The sequence below is a fragment of the Micromonas pusilla genome, assembly GCF_000151265.4.
Source record: "Micromonas pusilla CCMP1545 genomic scaffold MICPUCscaffold_2, whole genome shotgun sequence".
Classification (NCBI taxonomy): Eukaryota; Viridiplantae; Chlorophyta; class Mamiellophyceae; order Mamiellales; family Mamiellaceae; genus Micromonas; species Micromonas pusilla.
The window spans coordinates 981,439-998,382 of NW_003315883.1; the positions used below are offsets into that span (position 1 = coordinate 981,439).

Here is a 16,944-nt window from a genome sequence, read left to right on the forward strand (position 1 = left end):
GATTCTATAAACGCGGTTGTACTTCCGTACACAGTACTGTCTACTGTACCTTCATACGAAGGTAGAATTTACAGCATGCAGCTATATGCACGCTGCGAAGATATGCAAGGGATATTAATTTATAAGAAGGTAGGTAGCTAGGTACCTTGGTATTCAGTGCACTCAGCGGCAGGGGAGGCTGCACTGAGCGCGTTTTGAGCAAGAACCGCCATCACACCGGTATTCAGTGCACTCAACCCAACTGACCGACGGCCGAAGCGCTGGAGGCGCTTTTTTATAATGGGCTATATCCGATAGGAAATATCTAGTGTTTATTATTCCACAGGGAGTAAGTTGTTATTTACTATTATTTATTTGATACAAGTACCTTCGAAGGTACCTTCGTAGACTACAATGTACATACACGTACAACGTTGTACACGTACACGTACACGTATCACTCACGCATCTATCACCATAAAAATACGAAGGTAGTCTACAGTACGTGTAGATACACTATGATAGTCTACAATGTATGTACATTCAATCAGTTTATATTCAATCCTACACGTACGTGCGTGGGATGTGAAATAGTACGTGTACAGCTGTACACGTACGTGTACTGCTCAGGGATACCATAGTCACGTACAGTGTGTTTTCAAATAAAAAAAGGTACACGTACAACTAGTGAATGATGCTGTGCGTGTACACGTACAGTACGTGTACAGCTGTACACGTACTTCCGGAAATAGAAATGATACCTTCGAAGATAGATACGAAGGTACTTTCGTACTTTCGTACTTTCGTACTTTCGTACTTTCGTACTTTCGTACTTTCGTACGAAAGTACGAAGGTACTTTCGTACTTTCGTACTTTCGAAAGTACTTTCGTACCTTCGAAGGTATTATTCATGTCTACGGTACCATATGAAGATATTGATTGCAGTCGTACGTTTCTTATGTAAGACGTGTGTCGTGTAGCCCGAGGGTACTTGTCGTGAATTCGTTTACTTTGTTTACAGGCGCCTTCTCGATACTGCATCGGCGTCTCTGTGTTGCGACGTGTAGATTCGGTTTATCGCACTTCTTAAGCTGATCACTGCCACTCGACGTTTAGTACAATAATTTTAACAGTACGGTTTATATCGTCTTGGGTTTCTAAGTTGTATGACATTTTTTTACGATTCCTTAAGTGGTCATTCATTCTCTTTTATGACCCTCAAAGAAGTGCCTCGGTATTACTGCGGTATGTTTAGTCAAGGTCTTTTCGTTTCTCCTCCTTGATTACGATTCTTTGTTTCAGATTACTGTGATGCTTACCTGACACATGACTCTGTACGTTTATAAGTGAACTTGTTTAGTCTGGCTTTCCTTTGTGGAAAAGACTTACGACTGGCGAATTACTGATTTCTTCTTACAGCCCTCTGTTCGAAAACAGCACAATGCTGGCTACAAACACAAGGTACTAGAACTACACTTTCCTGATATTAAAGTTCATTGACTTCTCATCAAAGTATGCGTAGGCAAATGTTCGCAACTATTATATGCAGTTTGAAGAGCAGACTACTCTTTCTTTTATAGATAAGAAGTTGAGTTCTTTTGATGGAAGCGCGTTCACAGCTTATCAGCACGAAATAAGTCGGGTTCTGAAAGAGCAGATTGAGCGCCGTTCCAGTGATATTTTATGAAAAGAGTCACTTTTACAGGTGCAGACATCTTGCACAAGAAAACATTGCTGTGGTTGATTGAAGAGTGCATTTCGCTGAGAAGTGTAAGGATATGCACTTTTTTTCGTGGTCCACCAGGTCCACCAACTTATCACTGCCCACCAATATATTTCATTTGAGATGACAAGAAGATTTCAGAGAAGCAGGATTCTTTAGTCTGACTCTGAAGCCAAATTAATATCCTTAATACCGTGTAATGATACGTACAGCTAAAAATTTAATGAAATCAAATATTTCCTACTTTTGTTCTTTAGATTAATGAGTGTCGACACTGAGAACAAGGGAAAAGCAATATGGTTCTCGTAGCCGCGCTTCAACAAGAATTGTACGGACATATTTTTATCTTAGCCTACATATGTACCAAAGACCTTTTCCGTTAGCTCAGTTGGTCAGAGCGTGGTGCTTATATGCGCGGCATTGATCGGCATAGCTGAAGAACACATATACGATGACTCGTCCCTGAGTCTCATGGCAACGCCAAGGTCACGGGTTCGAGACCCGTACGGAGAAAAATAGTTTTTCGCGATCCCTGTGGCCTTGACATACTTGTACGTTGTAATTGTACGGAAGCGCAAATATGTACACTTTTGGAAACATTATTAGGGTATTATTAGGGTGCATGTGCTCTTCAAATAGATAGCGAGAGTCTTCTATTTCTTTGATACTTCCGTTCAAATGTTTGCACGGGAGTACAAGTTGTGACATGCATGTTGCGCTACGCTTATACTGGGCTGATAACAAACTAGTGCCAGTGTACACGTACTAAGCTCCGGAAAAAAATGCTTCTGCTTTGAGTGAATCGGTACAGTATAACTGTCTAAAGTAAAATACTCGGATGTAGCATACATCTACTCACACCTTCGAAGGGAATTAAACCCCAACACACTAGGTTGTCACCTGTGTCCTGACCCTGATACCAAACTGAAGGCTGAGCGTTGGTCCCTTGGACTGCACGTTGCTCAATTTGTAAGTGTACGTACTGTGTTAAGTGAAGTTCAAACCCCACAAAAAACCTCGTTGTCCGGAATTTCATCGTAGCGATGAGCAGACGACTCAGAGCAACGAGCACGTATGGACTTGAGCACAAAAAGTTAAAGAAAAGAAGGCCTGCTTGAACATGGAGACTGCGACGTGTGCTGACCCCCCAGCTTAAGAGGACATGATTTATGTTCTAAAGAGATATCTGTGATGAAAACGGAGGATGGAACAATCCTTCAGGTCTCATACCGTCTCTTCAGCAATCATCTCTTCACTGAAATTATGTACACAGTTTACGAAAAAATCAACTCTTGCTGGATCTTCTTTGCCCGTGAGACCAGCTCCGAGGTTGGCGATAAGCTTCTGTGGACCAAATTCAGTCAGCATGCGCTTTACTCCGGACTCAATTGCTTTCAAATCCCCCCCAGTATCTATATGAAGTAAGGCAGGGTCAAAGTTCCCTTGAAGTTGACCAGGTTCTACTCCCCTTGCACTTGCCTCTTCTTGAAGTATAGCACGAGCATCATGACCTCGCATCGTCGTGTCGACTGTCATGACATCGTAACCGGCATGTTGAAGATAATGTAGTCCATATGGAGCATCGCGAGTGAATCCAAGAATGGGTGTGTCAGGATGGCGGGATCTGATCTCAATCGCTATCCGTTCAAGGCAAGGATAAGCAAAGTTGATAAAGTTCTCTTCATCAATATGTTCACACATGGCTTCAAATACTTGCACCATATGAACTCCGGCGTGAATCTGAGCGTCCAAATAATCAATGACAACAGTTGTCAGCGAATCCAGAAGTAAGCGCGACTCTTTCGGGTGATCTCTGAGCCAAAGCATACCGTTGCCAGTGTTTTTCTTCGAACTGCCACCAACCATGTAGTAAAGCAATGTCCATGGAGCAGCAGAAAAACCAATGAGAGGGACGCCTAGATTTTCTTTGTCTATCTGGCGATTGATTTCTTTGATTGCTTCAAGGACATGCCCTAACTTCTTGTGGACATCAACAGAACTTGGCAAGCGCTCCAGGTCTTCAGGCTTATTCAACGGATTCACCACCACGATTCCCCTTCCACCGGGCATCTCCACGTTAATGTTCATCGCTTCAGCGACGACAAGAATATCAGAAAAAAGGATTCCGGCATCTACATTGTACCTTCGAACAGGCTGGAGTGTGCACTCTGCTACATCTTTCGGATCCTTGAGGAGCTCAAGAAAGTTTTTGTTCTTCACCTTTTTGTATTCATTGTATTCCGGAAGGTGCCGTCCAGCTTGCCGGAATAACCACACGGGAGTGCGGTCAACTTTTTCACCTTTTGCCGCACGTAGCATGGAGTCATTAGGAGGAGTTGAATTCGCCAGCTTCACAGCGTTACTCCCGGACTGCGCCGCTTGAACACAGTGTTGACGGTCACATAAAAACGTTGGATAAGGTGTGAAGATGCCAGTTTAGTATCGAAGAGTAAACCCTACTGTGCAAGCTGGCGAAACTTCCGAGTATGAGTGGCGCTACGAGCGCGAGGTGCGAACACGGTATGGTAGGAACTTGCACTCATGTCCGTTAGCTAAATAGTCCACTCGCTGCGGATGTCACGCTGAATCGGAACATAAAACTGACTCAGATAGAACATAAACCATTGTATCATCCGTACGTGTACTATGATCGATATGTATGATAGTACGGAAGTACAGTACATTGTACACGTAACTTTCGAAAGTACTTTCGTACCTTCGTACCTTCGTACGCAACATAATAAACGAAGATATGAAAGTATTCTTATTTTCGATACTTTCGAAAGTATGACAAATAAAGGAAACATACAGTACACGTACTGTACACGTGTACACGTACGTAGATAAACAACTTAGATTTCGATATTTAAATATTTTTCAGCTCGCGGAGAAAACAGCGTCGCAGGGCTGAACGCCGGCATTGGCGCCGCGCCGCGGCACCGCGCCACGGTCATGGCGCGCACGAGACGAAAAAATGGAAGGGAGAGAGGTCGTCCGTGCGTTCCACTGGATGCTATGAAATTTCAAGCGACGCGGTTTCCGTGAGCGCGAATCTGCTGACTCGATTGCGCGTTTCCGCGCTCCATTTCGTCGCGAGCGCGTAAAAAAATATTCCAATCGCAGAAATATATATTGCGCACGATGCGATGGGGAAGCAGTCACGAATGTAATTATAAAAATATTTAAATATCGAAATCTACCTATGTTACCTTCGTCATACTTTCGTACTTTCGTACTTTCGTAAATAAAGTACGTACATATTTTATTCATATTACTGTAATATCATACTTCCGGAAATAATTCAGGTAGGGCTTAAAGGGCGTAGTACAGTACTGTATGTCACACCTTCGTAGTTGATAGATACTCGTACACGTACGTGTACACTTTTACGTGTAATAATATGACAAGTTTGTGTTGTCAAAAATGTCAGACATATTTGTTGCCATACACGCATATTGAATGCTGTAGTAGTAGCTGCGTGTACATTGGTACGGAAGTACGGAAGTACTTCCGTACTGTACAACTATGCAGGATAGTACGAAAGTACATCCGTGCTGTATGTAGGATAAGTTGTTAGTCAATTTATAAAAGTGAACCTGTTAGTTTTATGTACACGTACCCCTGTTTTGACACTGATATCAGCCTTCCATGAACGCGCGCGGCTCGAGCGAATCGACGAAACTGACCGGCGCTCGATCGGCGCGAGGAGTGCCACTTGTAGTCATTAGGGCATATTTAGACTAGGAGGGCTACACGTACACGTCCTGTACGTGTAGTTTATTTCCGTACATCCGTACTGTACACGTACGTGTACTTCCGGAAGTACGGAAGTATCTATTTCCGCACCTTCGTACCCTACGGAAATAGATGCGTACTGTACACGTACGTGTACTTCCGGAAGTATTCTGAATCTTCCGGAAGTAAGTTACTTATTCTGAATCTTCGAAGGTATTCTATACCTTCGAAGGTACTTTCGTAAGTTGTTAATAAAATATCTATTTTCGTATGTGTACAGCTACAGTACACGTACACGTCCTGTACACGTACTGTACACGTTCTGCATCTCTGGGAGATTATAAAAATAAAAGGAAGCACCGCGTGTGTCCACGTCTCCACCACCGCCGAAACTGTAGCTGTCATACTTCTGTCATCTTCTGGAGGCGTGTCCAAGGAGCGATTTTGGAATCGAAAACTTGAATCATAAACGATGGGTAAAGGCGGAGATGCATCTTTCGCGTGTAAGGATACGTGCATCAATCCTGGTCGTCAATATACGCAAATCCGTGGTCAGGTGACGACTTCGCTCGTCCACGCACTGCTTTCATGCAGCCTTAGCCTGTCACCTGCGAACATCAAACTTCACCCAGACTTTGTTGATAATTTTTTATAGCATCACAATTTGCTCATTATTGAATCTGCTAGTCAACGCAGGTGTATGACATAACTGACTTTGCTCTGTCGCACCCGGGAGGTGCTCAGCTGCTAGCTCTTGCCGCGGGCAGAGATGCCACCATCTTGTTTGAGAGCCACCACTTGCGTCCAGACGTGGTGACCAAAACACTCAGCACGCTTCCCAGAGTCAAGGCTGAAATCGGCTTGTGTCCAGACGAAACTTTTCCGAAACCCCTCGACTCCCTCGTGTATACGAACATTCAGCAGCGAGTGCGTGCTGAGATCTTGGCTCCACTTGAAAAGGCTCAAGGCCGCAAAACAGCTGGTCGCGGTGGCTGCCAGTTAGATGTCGCAGCGGTAATCCTATTTTCTCTAGTGGTGTCGTGTTGGTATGTGTTATCGCCCACCATCTTCTCTGGCTGTATGCTCGGATTTGCGGGCTACTGGGCGGGCACGGGACTTCAACACACGGCGAACCACGGCGGTTTATGTCAAAGTGCAAGGTGGAACGAGTTTTGGGGTTGGTTTGGATGCGATATTCTACTTGGTAAATCCAGCCTAGAATGGCGTTACCACCACATGGTGTCGCATCACTCCTACTGTAACGATTCACAGCGAGACCAGGATGTGTACACTTCGTTTCCTGTTATTCGTCTTGATGAGTCTCAGGAATGGTTCTGGTTCCATCGATTCCAACCCTATTACACCCCACTTGTTTGGCCTCTCCTATATGCTTTCACGCAGATTGGCGATTTCATAAATGTGCTTCTAAGGAAAGCCTCGCCTGGAGTTCAGTACCTCGGAGTGACGAACACTGAAGTATTATTGTATGTCTTGGGCAAGATATTTCATTTTGCATTCATTTTCGCACTTCCAGCGTATTGCCATGGAGTCTCAAGAGTGTTAGTACCGTTTTTGGCATACGGCCTAGTTGGCTCGTTCGTTCTTTGCTGGTTTTTCATAGTCAGCCATAATCTGGATGGGTTACAACCGAATCAGTTATCAAAAGGTTCGCGTGAAGACTGGGGGCGATGGCAGATCGAGACTTCGGCCACTTGGGGAAACAGCTTCTGGTCATTCTTCTCTGGTGGGCTTAACTATCAAATAGAGCATCACTTGTTCCCCGGAACTGCTCATAACCTGTACCCCGCTATGCAGTCTATTATTAAGGACGAGTGCTTTAAAGCTGGCATTACATATAATGGTTTTGACGGCTACCTGGGCATTTTTTCAATCACGTCAAGGATGTTCAGTTTTCTGTCGAATATGAGCATCAACCCATGTAAGCAGAAGTGCTGAAGAGAGAACTGTCTATCTGTTAATTTCGTTTTCAAAACCACCTTTAATTTCAATAAAAATCTGTGTTCACTGAAATGTGTGTCAAACTATGGCTCGTCAATCATGTCCGTAAGCAACTGGCGGCAAGTTGATTCTGTTATCATCTGCTGCAAACGGCACAGTACCTCTGCTGGCGGATACTCATGAAGAGGCAGTGCCATAAAATCAGCCAAAAACTGTCTGACTCGAATGGAATTTTGTGACCGCACTTTTTCTTCAGGGGTTTTTTCCTCTTGATCATCTATTCGCTTCCGCTTCGCACTCTCATCTCCTCCACGCGGTCCATAGTGCTGATCCAGTGAAGTATATTTTACTTCACTTGTGTTCACCGAGAAATTGTCGAGTTCCGTAGCTTTCTCCTGAGCGATTCTCAGCACGTCTGCAGGGAACCGCGCGAACTCAGCACACTGAATGCCAAACGACTGATCACAGGCACCTGGCAACAAACGGTAAAGCATCGTAAGCTTGCGGCTCTCCATACTTATCTTGGCATCGACATGAAGATTGGAAACGCCTTCGGGGCTCTGAATAGCGGTCAGCTCATGAAAATGTGTTGCAAACAGACAAGGTGCCTTTATGTTGTTCGAAATATGCTGTGAAATAGCCCAGGCCAGGCCGAAACCATCGTATGTAGATGTTCCGCGACCGAGCTCATCGATAATGATGAGAGAGGACGATGTTGCCGACTTCAAGATCGCCGAAGTCTCTAACATTTCTGCCATGAAAGTGGAGATCCCGCGTAGCTGGCAGTCTCCTGCACCCACGCGGGCGAAAATAGCATCACGAATGGCGATCTTAGCCATATTACAAGGTACAAAGGAACCAACCTGTGCCATTATTATACAGACACCGACCTGGCGAATGAATGTCGACTTGCCTCCCATATTCGGACCCGTTATGATCTGGAACCAGCTGTTTCCTTGCTCAAGTTTGCACGTATTCGCAATAAACTGAGATCCCTCTTGCGCTTCAATGCAAGGGTGCCGACTGCCCCCAAGATATATCTCCCTAGTGTCAGCCTCAAAAATGTTTTTTTTTGCCGTCATAGTTGGACGAACAAACGGTTCTGGCGCCGATATCGCCACCTCAGCGAAGCTTGTGAGGACATCAACCTCAGCACATATTGCACTCACATGTAAGAACACATCCGCGAACGAAGATGCTACATCTACGATTCGTTCAACTAGCTGCCTTTGCTGAGACGCATACATTCTGTCCAGATCAGTCCGCTTACAACTTAGTGCACGCAGTTGCTTATTGGTGAATTTTGTACCATCCTTCTTCGCCTCAAGGACCTGATAGTTTGCTAGAAGTTTCTTGCGTACAGTCACCTCATCTTTTTTCGTCAACCGCAAATACCAGCCATGCATATTATTGTGCTCAAGCTTGAGCACCTTGTCCACAGGAGTGCAAAGATCTTCAGCAGAGCTTTCAAAAACTTTGTGAATTTCCTGCGAGGCAGCATCTTTCAATTTCTTCAGCTTGCCCAGCTCCTCATCGTAGGAGGGAGATACTACATACTCATCAGGAATCCTGTCGAGATCAACTGCTGCTTCAAGTAAGGCCTCGAATCTGCCGAGGTGTTCCTCGTCATGCAACTTGAGCAGTGCACTTGAGTATCTGCTGCTCATCATCAATCCATATCGGTCTTTCATGCGAACACACACTTCTGCGATGTGAGGAATCGCAGTAGATGCCTGGTACAGTCGACACAAGTCCAACAGAGTAGCACGGCGACGCTCAAGCTTACGCGTTAAGCGCTCCATATCTGGAAGGGAACGCAGGTGAACTCTACGAAGCGTGTCCCTTGCCTCGGGATCATCAACTAAAGCCTCCACAACATCATGCCGACCTGAAATCTCCTCGGCGTCTACTAAAGGTTGTTTCAGCCATCTTAGAAGCAAGCGTCGTCCCATGGCTGAACAGCACCTATTGAGAAGGCCGTATATACTAAAGCTTCCTGCAGTCTCAGCTGCTGCAGACGGCGCAGCAGATGAAATAGAGGCTTTCTCTGGTAGAACATTAAGAGCGCGGAGTGCAGAAGAATCTAGTCGCATGTAACGACCGGTATCATGCGTGACTAGTGTGCACCTCCCATGATTTATTGGGTCCGTTGCTAGCTCAGAAAATCGCAAAACAGCCGCTAGAGTCGCCGCCGCACCTTCCTTTTCGAGGAGGGAGCGGTGAAGTTCAACCTCTGCAGTTGCTGCTGCTGTACCTGCACTCATTGGTGTTCTTTCAGCGACGAGAAGACGCTCTAGATCGCTTTCCAAGTTTCGTGAATCAAAATCAGAAGTTCTGCGCCCAGTTGCTAGCGCACCGCACCGCTCAACTATATGCCTGAGCACCTTTCCTTCTGGAGTTGCCATGCTCTCGCGAGGCATCAAACACTCTTTCGTACCCAGCTGACATATGACTGCCTCAAGGGTGCAGAAATGCTCATCATCCACAAATTCACAGGCCCCAAGTTCACGAGTTGTCAGGTTTGCGTAAGCAACACCAACCAGACGTTGATCATGTCGGATAGCAATGCGAACAGCAGTGACAACAGGTGTGTCAACCAGTTCACTGGCACAATAGAGCTCCTCTTCGAAAGCGCACAGTCTGCCTGGGCTCGCGGTCCGCACTAGTTTCCAACCTTGCCTTGGAGAATCTTCATAAAGTTCAACGCTGCGATCGTTCACATCAAGGAGGACAGTGCGAATGACCGTCTCAAACATACTGCGATTGAAAGTGACCCCGGGCAACGCAGACTCCCCGTGACCGATGTAGCGCACAACAGTGGTGGTATTGTAGAAGTTACGCGCAACGAAGTTGGCATCTTCTCCGTGTACAGAAAAGAACTCTTTGACTTTAAAGATGCGGAGCACGTTCTTGTCGTCAGGGAGAGACCGGAAGTAGGATATGAAACCTTTCTTGTCGTTCTCTGCTTTGGAAAGACAGCATGAGAGCAAAACTTAAAAGTTTCCAAAAGTGCTTTAAAAAAAACGAGTCGCGGACCCAACGAAAAACTCAGGCACATACCGTTAAAACTCAGATCATGAGGTTCATGCGTATGTGCTGACGTCACGATAGCAGCCATGTTACCTCCCGGTGGTTTCTGTTTCCAATATGCTGCTAACCCTTGCCCTGCTGTGAAGCGGGGGCTGAGGTTGTTTCTCGCAATAAAAGTTGTTTATGGTACTGTACGTACACGTGTACAGTACGTGTACAATTGTCCGGAGTACTTCCATTCTTCGTTCCGTACGAAAGTACGAAAGTACTTTCGTACGTTCGTATTCTATCTACACGTACTCGTACGGGTACATCTGTACGAAGATACCTTCGTACATACAAGCTATCTACCTTCGAAGGTATTAGACATACAGCTGTACACGTCCGTGTACGTGTACAGTAGGGCTCTTTCAACCTCGTGAAAACCTCCCTCTCAGGGTGCTGTTGATTTAATTTCCATTTACAACGATGAGACTGTTTAATGATGTCGCTAAAATATCTTCATACTTTTTACAAAAGTTTAACCCTTTAAGCTCCGTCAATTCACTCTAATTCGCGGCGTAAAGAGCTGACAGTAGGCTAGTTGTACAGATGTACTCTCGAAAGTACTTTTAAGTACACTTTTGTTTTTATACAGGTAAACAACTTACACAATATCTTGCTTGCTTGTAAGTTGCTTCCGGAAATAGATACGAGTACACGTACGTGTACGTGTAGTGTACGTGTACTTCCGGAAGATAGTTCACAACTTATTAATATTAATATTAATATTTATATTTAATAATGTACCTTCGTATACAATAGCTATGTTTCATGTACTCAGTCGAAGTAGTACGGAGTACAACGCGGTACAACGTAGTACTACCAAATCAGGAACCTAGACTACACGTAGACACTGGGTCTGCAAGGGTCAACGTGTCAAGTTCAAGATACACGTAATAAGTACGAAAGTACCTTCGTACGAAGGTAGCTGATAAGTTTTGTACACGTACAACGCTGTACTTTCGAAACTATTCTAGACTATCTATCGTACACGTACACGTACAGGTACAGTATTTCCGGATAGATAGATACCTTCGTACCAGTTGCGCTAAGTCACCAAATTACGAGTGACGCCAAATTAATTTGCGATTTTTTTATTCCAAATTCGTATGAGCGTCAGTCAGACGCGCCCCCTCACGTCCGCGCTTCCCCATGCGCCGCCGCAGCTTGGATTGACCTGAAATTTTGCAGAGCAGCCATTTGCGAATTTAGACACCAGATCTATGCATATACGCCGCGGGAAAAAGACGGGAATACCGTTTTCGGACCATACCTACAAGCTAGATAAGTTTACATACAACTTAGCTACCTCCATCCACAATTAATATAAATAATATCATATTAATAATAATATGGAAGTATCATAGTAACAACTTATCATAAATAAAATATATTGTTAGCTGTATGTATGTATTTATGAGTTATTTATGTATGTACAGTAACAACTTACAGTTACTATAAAAATATAAAACATGTACGAAGGTAACTTATGTGTACCAAGAATTTTACATAAACCTGCTGCTGTCTGAAAACTTGCGTAAAACTGGGCGTGCTCGTGCTAAAGTACGCCACAACATCTTCTTTTATTCGAAGCATGGGGTCATAGCTTCATACGCTCTACCGCGTCAAAGGTCACTCTAAAAAGGATTCAAATCCATAGTCTATCCCCTGGCAGGCTTTCTGCCATGTTACGACAACTCGACAACTCATCGTCTTGCGTTGCGCGAGTAATCCAGAACCCTCATCTGTAACCCTTGACAATCCGGAAAAAAATGTCATCCTTATTTTCGCTTTTTATGCTCGGAAGAGTCATCTTCATCGTCATCGCTACGCACATCCTCTGCTGAGCCGCACGTGATAACCTTTATAGCTACTCTGAGCACAAGTGTAAACCAATAAATCTGGAGTGCTAAAAGAACATACAGCAATATGATGCATGTCCGTCCACCGATTTGCTGCTTCCAATACGGTGCAGATTCTCTGTGAGCTGTCCAAACGACATAGGGGTAAAGTCCAAGCCGCATTATCGCAAAAAGAAACATAAAAACCATAAAAAAAAAGTCTGCTGCTGCCTGACATGACTTCTTCCGAGCACCGCCTCGAACATCTCCAACATATTTGAACTGTTTGGCTATATGGAGAGGAACGTCCGCCGGATCAAGAAGCACCATCACTACCGCGCCAACACGAGTCCAGCCGTATGTATAGGAGAGGCCTATGAGCCAAACTGTAACAAAGTGGTGCAGTGCCATCTCCCGAAAATCCTTCCGCTTATGTTCAACAAGCAAAGAAACCAGTCCTTGGCCGTAGCGGGCTGCATAGAGGACATAGTAAGCCTTAAGCGCGTCGGAAATATATATCATTTTTCCAGAATGAAACTCCTTGAACCATAGCGACGGGGTCCAAAACCAATCTTGCCGTGGCACGATTATGGCACCAAAACTTGAGAAGGTGAGATAAAAAAACATCTCAAGTGAGCTCTGTTGTGAGTCGTGAGGGGTTGTACGTAAGCTGGTGCGATGTTCAATACGAATGCAATACAGAAACGAGGAAAGGATGAAGTGACCAAAAGTAGGTGCACCGTGGCAGATTTAGTCGGTACCTGTGCAAACTTTTGTACCTTCGCGCGTGTAGACCACTTTCCAAGCAATTGTGCAGCTACGGGCTCAACAAAGAATATGCGGAGAGCCCAGTTAAAAAGAAACAGTATGAACGAGAGGAGAAGAAATACCAACACGTCCGTGTGACCTTCAATGATCGGAGGGCGTAGCTTGGCCTGCTGTGAGAAGGACTGTTCGAACAAAATGAAGACAAGTACATCCGGATAATATTCACCTTAGAAACGGTTCCCCGCAGCTGATGAAAGAATGCAGAGATAATCCATTTGGTCTCCGCGGTAACAGTCGACCATCCGGCAATCTTATGCATCGACTTGACTGTGAGAGAAAGCCAGCTTTGAGCGTAAACTCTGCGAAGATGAAGAAAGGTTTACACAGCCATAATGCAGACAGAGAATCCAGTGACTTTCGACCTTCGATGGTTTTATGGCTACGTGAGTGCTACATGTAAACGTATTTATGTACACGTACAGTACAGTACGTAGATATCGATAGCTATTAGCGATAGCAGTGCGATAGCTACCTTCGTAGATAGCTAGCTAGCTACCTTCGTAGATACGTTTAGATAGGCCCGTAATAAATAATAAACGAACGTTGTACGAAAGTACGAAAGTACATGGCTACACGCACATATTCTATTTTACGTACACGCACGTAGTGCATACTGCATAGAGCCTGCATACGTGCATAGAGCATAGCTGCATACTACTCTCGAAAGTACTTTGAGGTGAAAGTACTTTCGAAAGTACGAAAGTACCTTCGAAGGTACATAGCTACATACGTACATAGGTCTACAGCTCTACACCAGGGGATAACTTACTAAAATTTCGACACTATGTAAATACTGCACGTGTACATGACTGCCGGAAAAAAAAGTAAATAAATACGTATGTACTGCAGTTTTAACTCACAATCGACGGTCTAATTTCGCTCGACCCGCAAAAGTCTTCGCCTTCGAAAAACTATGTAAACTTTTGTAATACTTACTCATTATTTATTTACTTTTAAAAGATAACCCCTGGCCCCTTACACACATACGTACTTCCGTACACAGCAGGGGTTTATCTTTTACTAAAATTTCGACACCTACTGTAGTAGTACAGTGAAAATACATGAGCACTATCGCTAGTTTGTACTTTCGTACTTTTGAGAAATAAATAGATACTTAGTGAATATACTGTACGTGTACTGTAGAGTAGTCAGTTGGCCAAGAAATGAATAAATAAGTACACTATTATGAATACTTCAATATTTATTTATCTTATTTATAAGTTGTTATTCTATCTAAAAACTATAAACAACTTTATCTACCTTCGAAGGTAGATAAAGTTGTTATACGAAGATATCGCGCGCGGGTGCTGGCGCGTACACTTTTATTCGTGTTTGTACACGTGTAGTCACGAGTTCGTTTTTTCGCTGGTTTTTTTCGAATTACGTGGATGGAGGGCGAGTACGTTCTTTTGCTGGTTTTTTTCGAATTACGTGGATGGAGGACTACACGTGTACAACGTACGAAAGTACTTTCGAAAGTACTTCGGAAGTACTTCCGGAAGTACTTCGGAAGTACTTTCGTACTTTCGTACTGTGTACGTACTGTAGCTCTGATTACAAAAAGACTTCAGCTCTGACAACGTACGTTGTACTGTACAACGAACGTACCTTCGTACACGTTTTGTACGTGTAAACGCGGTGTACTGCACCTTAAAACATCTTTTTGGACTAGCCCCACTGTACGTGTACACGTACACGTACACGTAGTCGGTTTCGACCGAGATCAAACTAAACTATCTTTGTTCAAGCGCGTTCTTTCACTCGGCCGAGCTCGTTTTTTTCAGTCCGATCCGAAACTCTCTTGTCCCTGTTGGACGGAGGACGATGTCAAGCCGGGAGCGAAAGGGAGGGGAGGTATAAGAAGTGGTCTGTTTTGTCACCTGTCGCGACCACGCGTACTACAAACCAAATATCTAGACCCGTGTGTGCAAGTCGGATACGAGTAGAAACTTTTCATACTAAATACTCACATACCGAGACGAGGTCTCGACGGCCAATTCTTGTACACGTACACGTAGTTGTACAGTACGTGTACTGTAAATAAATCCCGAATAAATGTGTACGTGTAAGTTGCTTTCGAAAGTACTTTCGTACGAAAGTACATTAGTAAGTAACAACTTGCTTATTACGAAAGTACGTTGTACTTTCGAAAGTACGAAAGTACTTTCGAGGTACTTTCGTACTTTGTACGTTGTACGAAAGTACGAAAGTAGTCCGGAAATAAAATCACAATCTTATTTTATTTTCGTACTTTCGTACTTTCGTACAATACTCGTACAGTACTGTACACGTACAGGTGTAAGTCAGGTGTACATGTAAACATCATTACCTTCGGTACGAAAGTACCTTCGTACGAAGGTACGAAAGTACTTTACCTGATGCTGGGATCTTCGAGCTGATGGCGGCGGTCCCGAACGAGGATCCCCCTCCCCACACGATCGCGACGTCTTTAAATGCTCGGGGCAAGCGTGCGCCAGGTGAGCAGTATGGGAAATCCAGCACGGCGAAACGTTTGGCGTCGGGATTGGACGCGTGGGCATCAGAGGGCGCCGTCTCCAGTCGCGCGGAAGACGACGGTGACGGCGCGACGACGTTGGACGCGGGACGCACGTCTAATGCGCCCTCTAAACCCGGACGTAAGCGGCACGTGTGTTTCAGATACGGGAACTACCACCGGTACTACGGCTACCGCGTCGGCGCGTCACTTGAGGACCACCGCGTCTCCCACCTCGACGCGAAGTGGTTTGAAGGAAAACGAGTCCTCGACATCGGCTGCAACGAAGGGCTCGTCTCGCTGTCCGTCGCGGTGAACTTTAAACCGAACAGCGTTATTGGGATCGACATCGATCCTCACCTCGTCGACCAGGCGCAGAGGAAGCTGCAGAGGTTGCGTCGAGCCGCGGCGGCGGCTGCGAGGAGACTGGAGAAAGCCATGGCGGTGGCAGCAGGCGAACACCTTGGCGCGGAGAGGACATCGATCGTGGACGCGCTCGCAGGGTCAAGCAGTGATAGCGTCGGTGAAGTCTCTGTCGGGATTAGGGCAGACGAGACGCGCACGGCGGGCGGAATCAGGACCGCGAGCGCAGACGACGAGGAAGTGGTCAATGACTACGCCCCGGGGTTTCCGCAGTCGCGCGTTGACCTCACGGACGCCGCTCCCTCTCTTGGCGGCGTCACGTTTCGGCATGGGAACATTCTCCATGAGGCGAACACCCCAAACTCGTTCGACGTCGTATTGTGTCTCTCCGTCACGAAGTGGATCCAATTAAATTGGGGAGATGTGGGGGTGAAAAAAATGTTCAAATACGTGTATGACTCGCTCGCACCGGGGGGGGTGTTCGTCCTCGAGCCGCAGCCGTGGAAGTCATACCGACAGGCTTTTCGGAAACAGAAGATGCCGGAGGAAACGAGGGCGCACTACCGCGCGATAACACTCCGGCCGAGTCAATATGCGGGATGGCTCGTAGGGCCTGAGTGCGGGTGCGTTTTTGTTTTGGCGCTCGACGTCCACTGTTTCCCGTTTCACGACTGACACTGGCAGACTGATGCGCACGACACCTCCGCAGGTTCGCGTCCGCGAGAACATTGCGAGCGGCAGACTTGAACCACGCGGACGACTTCGATAGGACGGTTATGTTGTGCGTCAAAGGCGGCGGCGAGGGCGACAAGCACTGACAACAGGTGATTAATGTAGGTAGACAACGCGCACGACACGTGCTGAATGTTGCAAGGTTCCCTGACACGAAACCGTCGCACGAAGCGTCTGTAATTAACAGTCCAACGGCGGGGACGCGTCCACCGGACATC

General features: G+C 45.6%; 5 protein-coding genes across 5 annotated transcripts; 2 read left to right on the plus strand and 3 right to left on the minus strand.

Annotated features, from left to right (window-relative positions):
• Positions 1-974: 974 nt before the first annotated feature.
• On the plus strand, positions 975-1,945 carry U1snRNPC (U1 small nuclear ribonucleoprotein C protein). The gene is made up of 4 exons (XM_003055954.1): positions 975-1,224; positions 1,282-1,313; positions 1,399-1,440; positions 1,502-1,945. The coding sequence occupies exons 1-4, from the start codon at positions 1,191-1,193 to the stop codon at positions 1,664-1,666; spliced, it is 273 nt and encodes a 90-aa protein (XP_003056000.1). The 5' UTR covers positions 975-1,190; the 3' UTR covers positions 1,667-1,945.
• A 349-nt stretch (positions 1,946-2,294) lies between these two features.
• On the minus strand, positions 2,295-4,290 carry HEME4 (uroporphyrinogen decarboxylase). The gene is made up of 2 exons (XM_003056342.1): positions 4,163-4,290; positions 2,295-4,088 (listed from the first exon to the last, which is right to left on the minus strand). Exons 1-2 carry the CDS (start codon positions 4,243-4,245, stop codon positions 2,927-2,929), a joined length of 1,245 nt encoding a protein of 414 aa, XP_003056388.1. The 5' UTR covers positions 4,246-4,290; the 3' UTR covers positions 2,295-2,926.
• Positions 4,291-6,680: 2,390 nt separating this feature from the next.
• Positions 6,681-10,549, minus strand: MICPUCDRAFT_31481 (uncharacterized protein). Its single transcript, XM_003056343.1, has 2 exons — positions 10,457-10,549; positions 6,681-10,358 (listed from the first exon to the last, which is right to left on the minus strand). The coding sequence occupies exons 1-2, from the start codon at positions 10,512-10,514 to the stop codon at positions 7,480-7,482; spliced, it is 2,937 nt and encodes a 978-aa protein (XP_003056389.1). The 5' UTR covers positions 10,515-10,549; the 3' UTR covers positions 6,681-7,479.
• Positions 10,550-11,739: 1,190 nt separating this feature from the next.
• MICPUCDRAFT_49432 (uncharacterized protein) lies at positions 11,740-13,458 on the minus strand. Its single transcript, XM_003056344.1, has 3 exons — positions 13,304-13,458; positions 13,071-13,244; positions 11,740-12,948 (listed from the first exon to the last, which is right to left on the minus strand). The coding sequence occupies exons 1-3, from the start codon at positions 13,394-13,396 to the stop codon at positions 12,250-12,252; spliced, it is 966 nt and encodes a 321-aa protein (XP_003056390.1). The 5' UTR covers positions 13,397-13,458; the 3' UTR covers positions 11,740-12,249.
• Positions 13,459-15,535: 2,077 nt separating this feature from the next.
• On the plus strand, positions 15,536-16,669 carry MICPUCDRAFT_55351 (uncharacterized protein; the record flags this gene model as incomplete). Its single annotated transcript, XM_003055955.1, has 1 exon — positions 15,536-16,669. One exon carries the CDS (start codon positions 15,536-15,538, stop codon positions 16,667-16,669), a length of 1,134 nt encoding a protein of 377 aa, XP_003056001.1.
• Between the last annotated feature and the right edge of the window lie 275 nt (positions 16,670-16,944).

What these genes read in the sequence shown, in the direction of transcription:
- MICPUCDRAFT_31481 (XM_003056343.1), bottom strand. Translation starts at nt 10,514, where the DNA reads ATGGCTGCTATCGTGACGTCAGCACATACGCATGAACCTCATGATCTG. An exon ending in TCATGATCTGAGTTTTAACG is followed by an intron (nt 10,359 to 10,456) that starts GTATGTGCCTGA and finishes TTTCCAAAGCAG; the next exon opens with AGAACGACAAGAAAGGTTTC.
- MICPUCDRAFT_49432 (XM_003056344.1), bottom strand. Translation starts at nt 13,396, where the DNA reads ATGCATAAGATTGCCGGATGGTCGACTGTTACCGCGGAGACCAAATGG. An exon ending in TGCGGGGAACCGTTTCTAAG is followed by an intron (nt 13,245 to 13,303) that starts GTGAATATTATC and finishes TTCTCACAGCAG; the next exon opens with GCCAAGCTACGCCCTCCGAT. An exon ending in AGGTACAAAAGTTTGCACAG is followed by an intron (nt 12,949 to 13,070) that starts GTACCGACTAAA and finishes GACTCACAACAG; the next exon opens with AGCTCACTTGAGATGTTTTT.
- HEME4 (XM_003056342.1), bottom strand. Translation starts at nt 4,245, where the DNA reads ATGAGTGCAAGTTCCTACCATACCGTGTTCGCACCTCGCGCTCGTAGC. An exon ending in AAGTTTCGCCAGCTTGCACA is followed by an intron (nt 4,089 to 4,162) that starts GTAGGGTTTACT and finishes CCGTCAACACTG; the next exon opens with TGTTCAAGCGGCGCAGTCCG.
- U1snRNPC (XM_003055954.1), top strand. Translation starts at nt 1,191, where the DNA reads ATGACCCTCAAAGAAGTGCCTCGGTATTACTGCG. An exon ending in AGTGCCTCGGTATTACTGCG is followed by an intron (nt 1,225 to 1,281) that starts GTATGTTTAGTC and finishes TCTTTGTTTCAG; the next exon opens with ATTACTGTGATGCTTACCTG. An exon ending in CTTACCTGACACATGACTCT is followed by an intron (nt 1,314 to 1,398) that starts GTACGTTTATAA and finishes TTCTTCTTACAG; the next exon opens with CCCTCTGTTCGAAAACAGCA.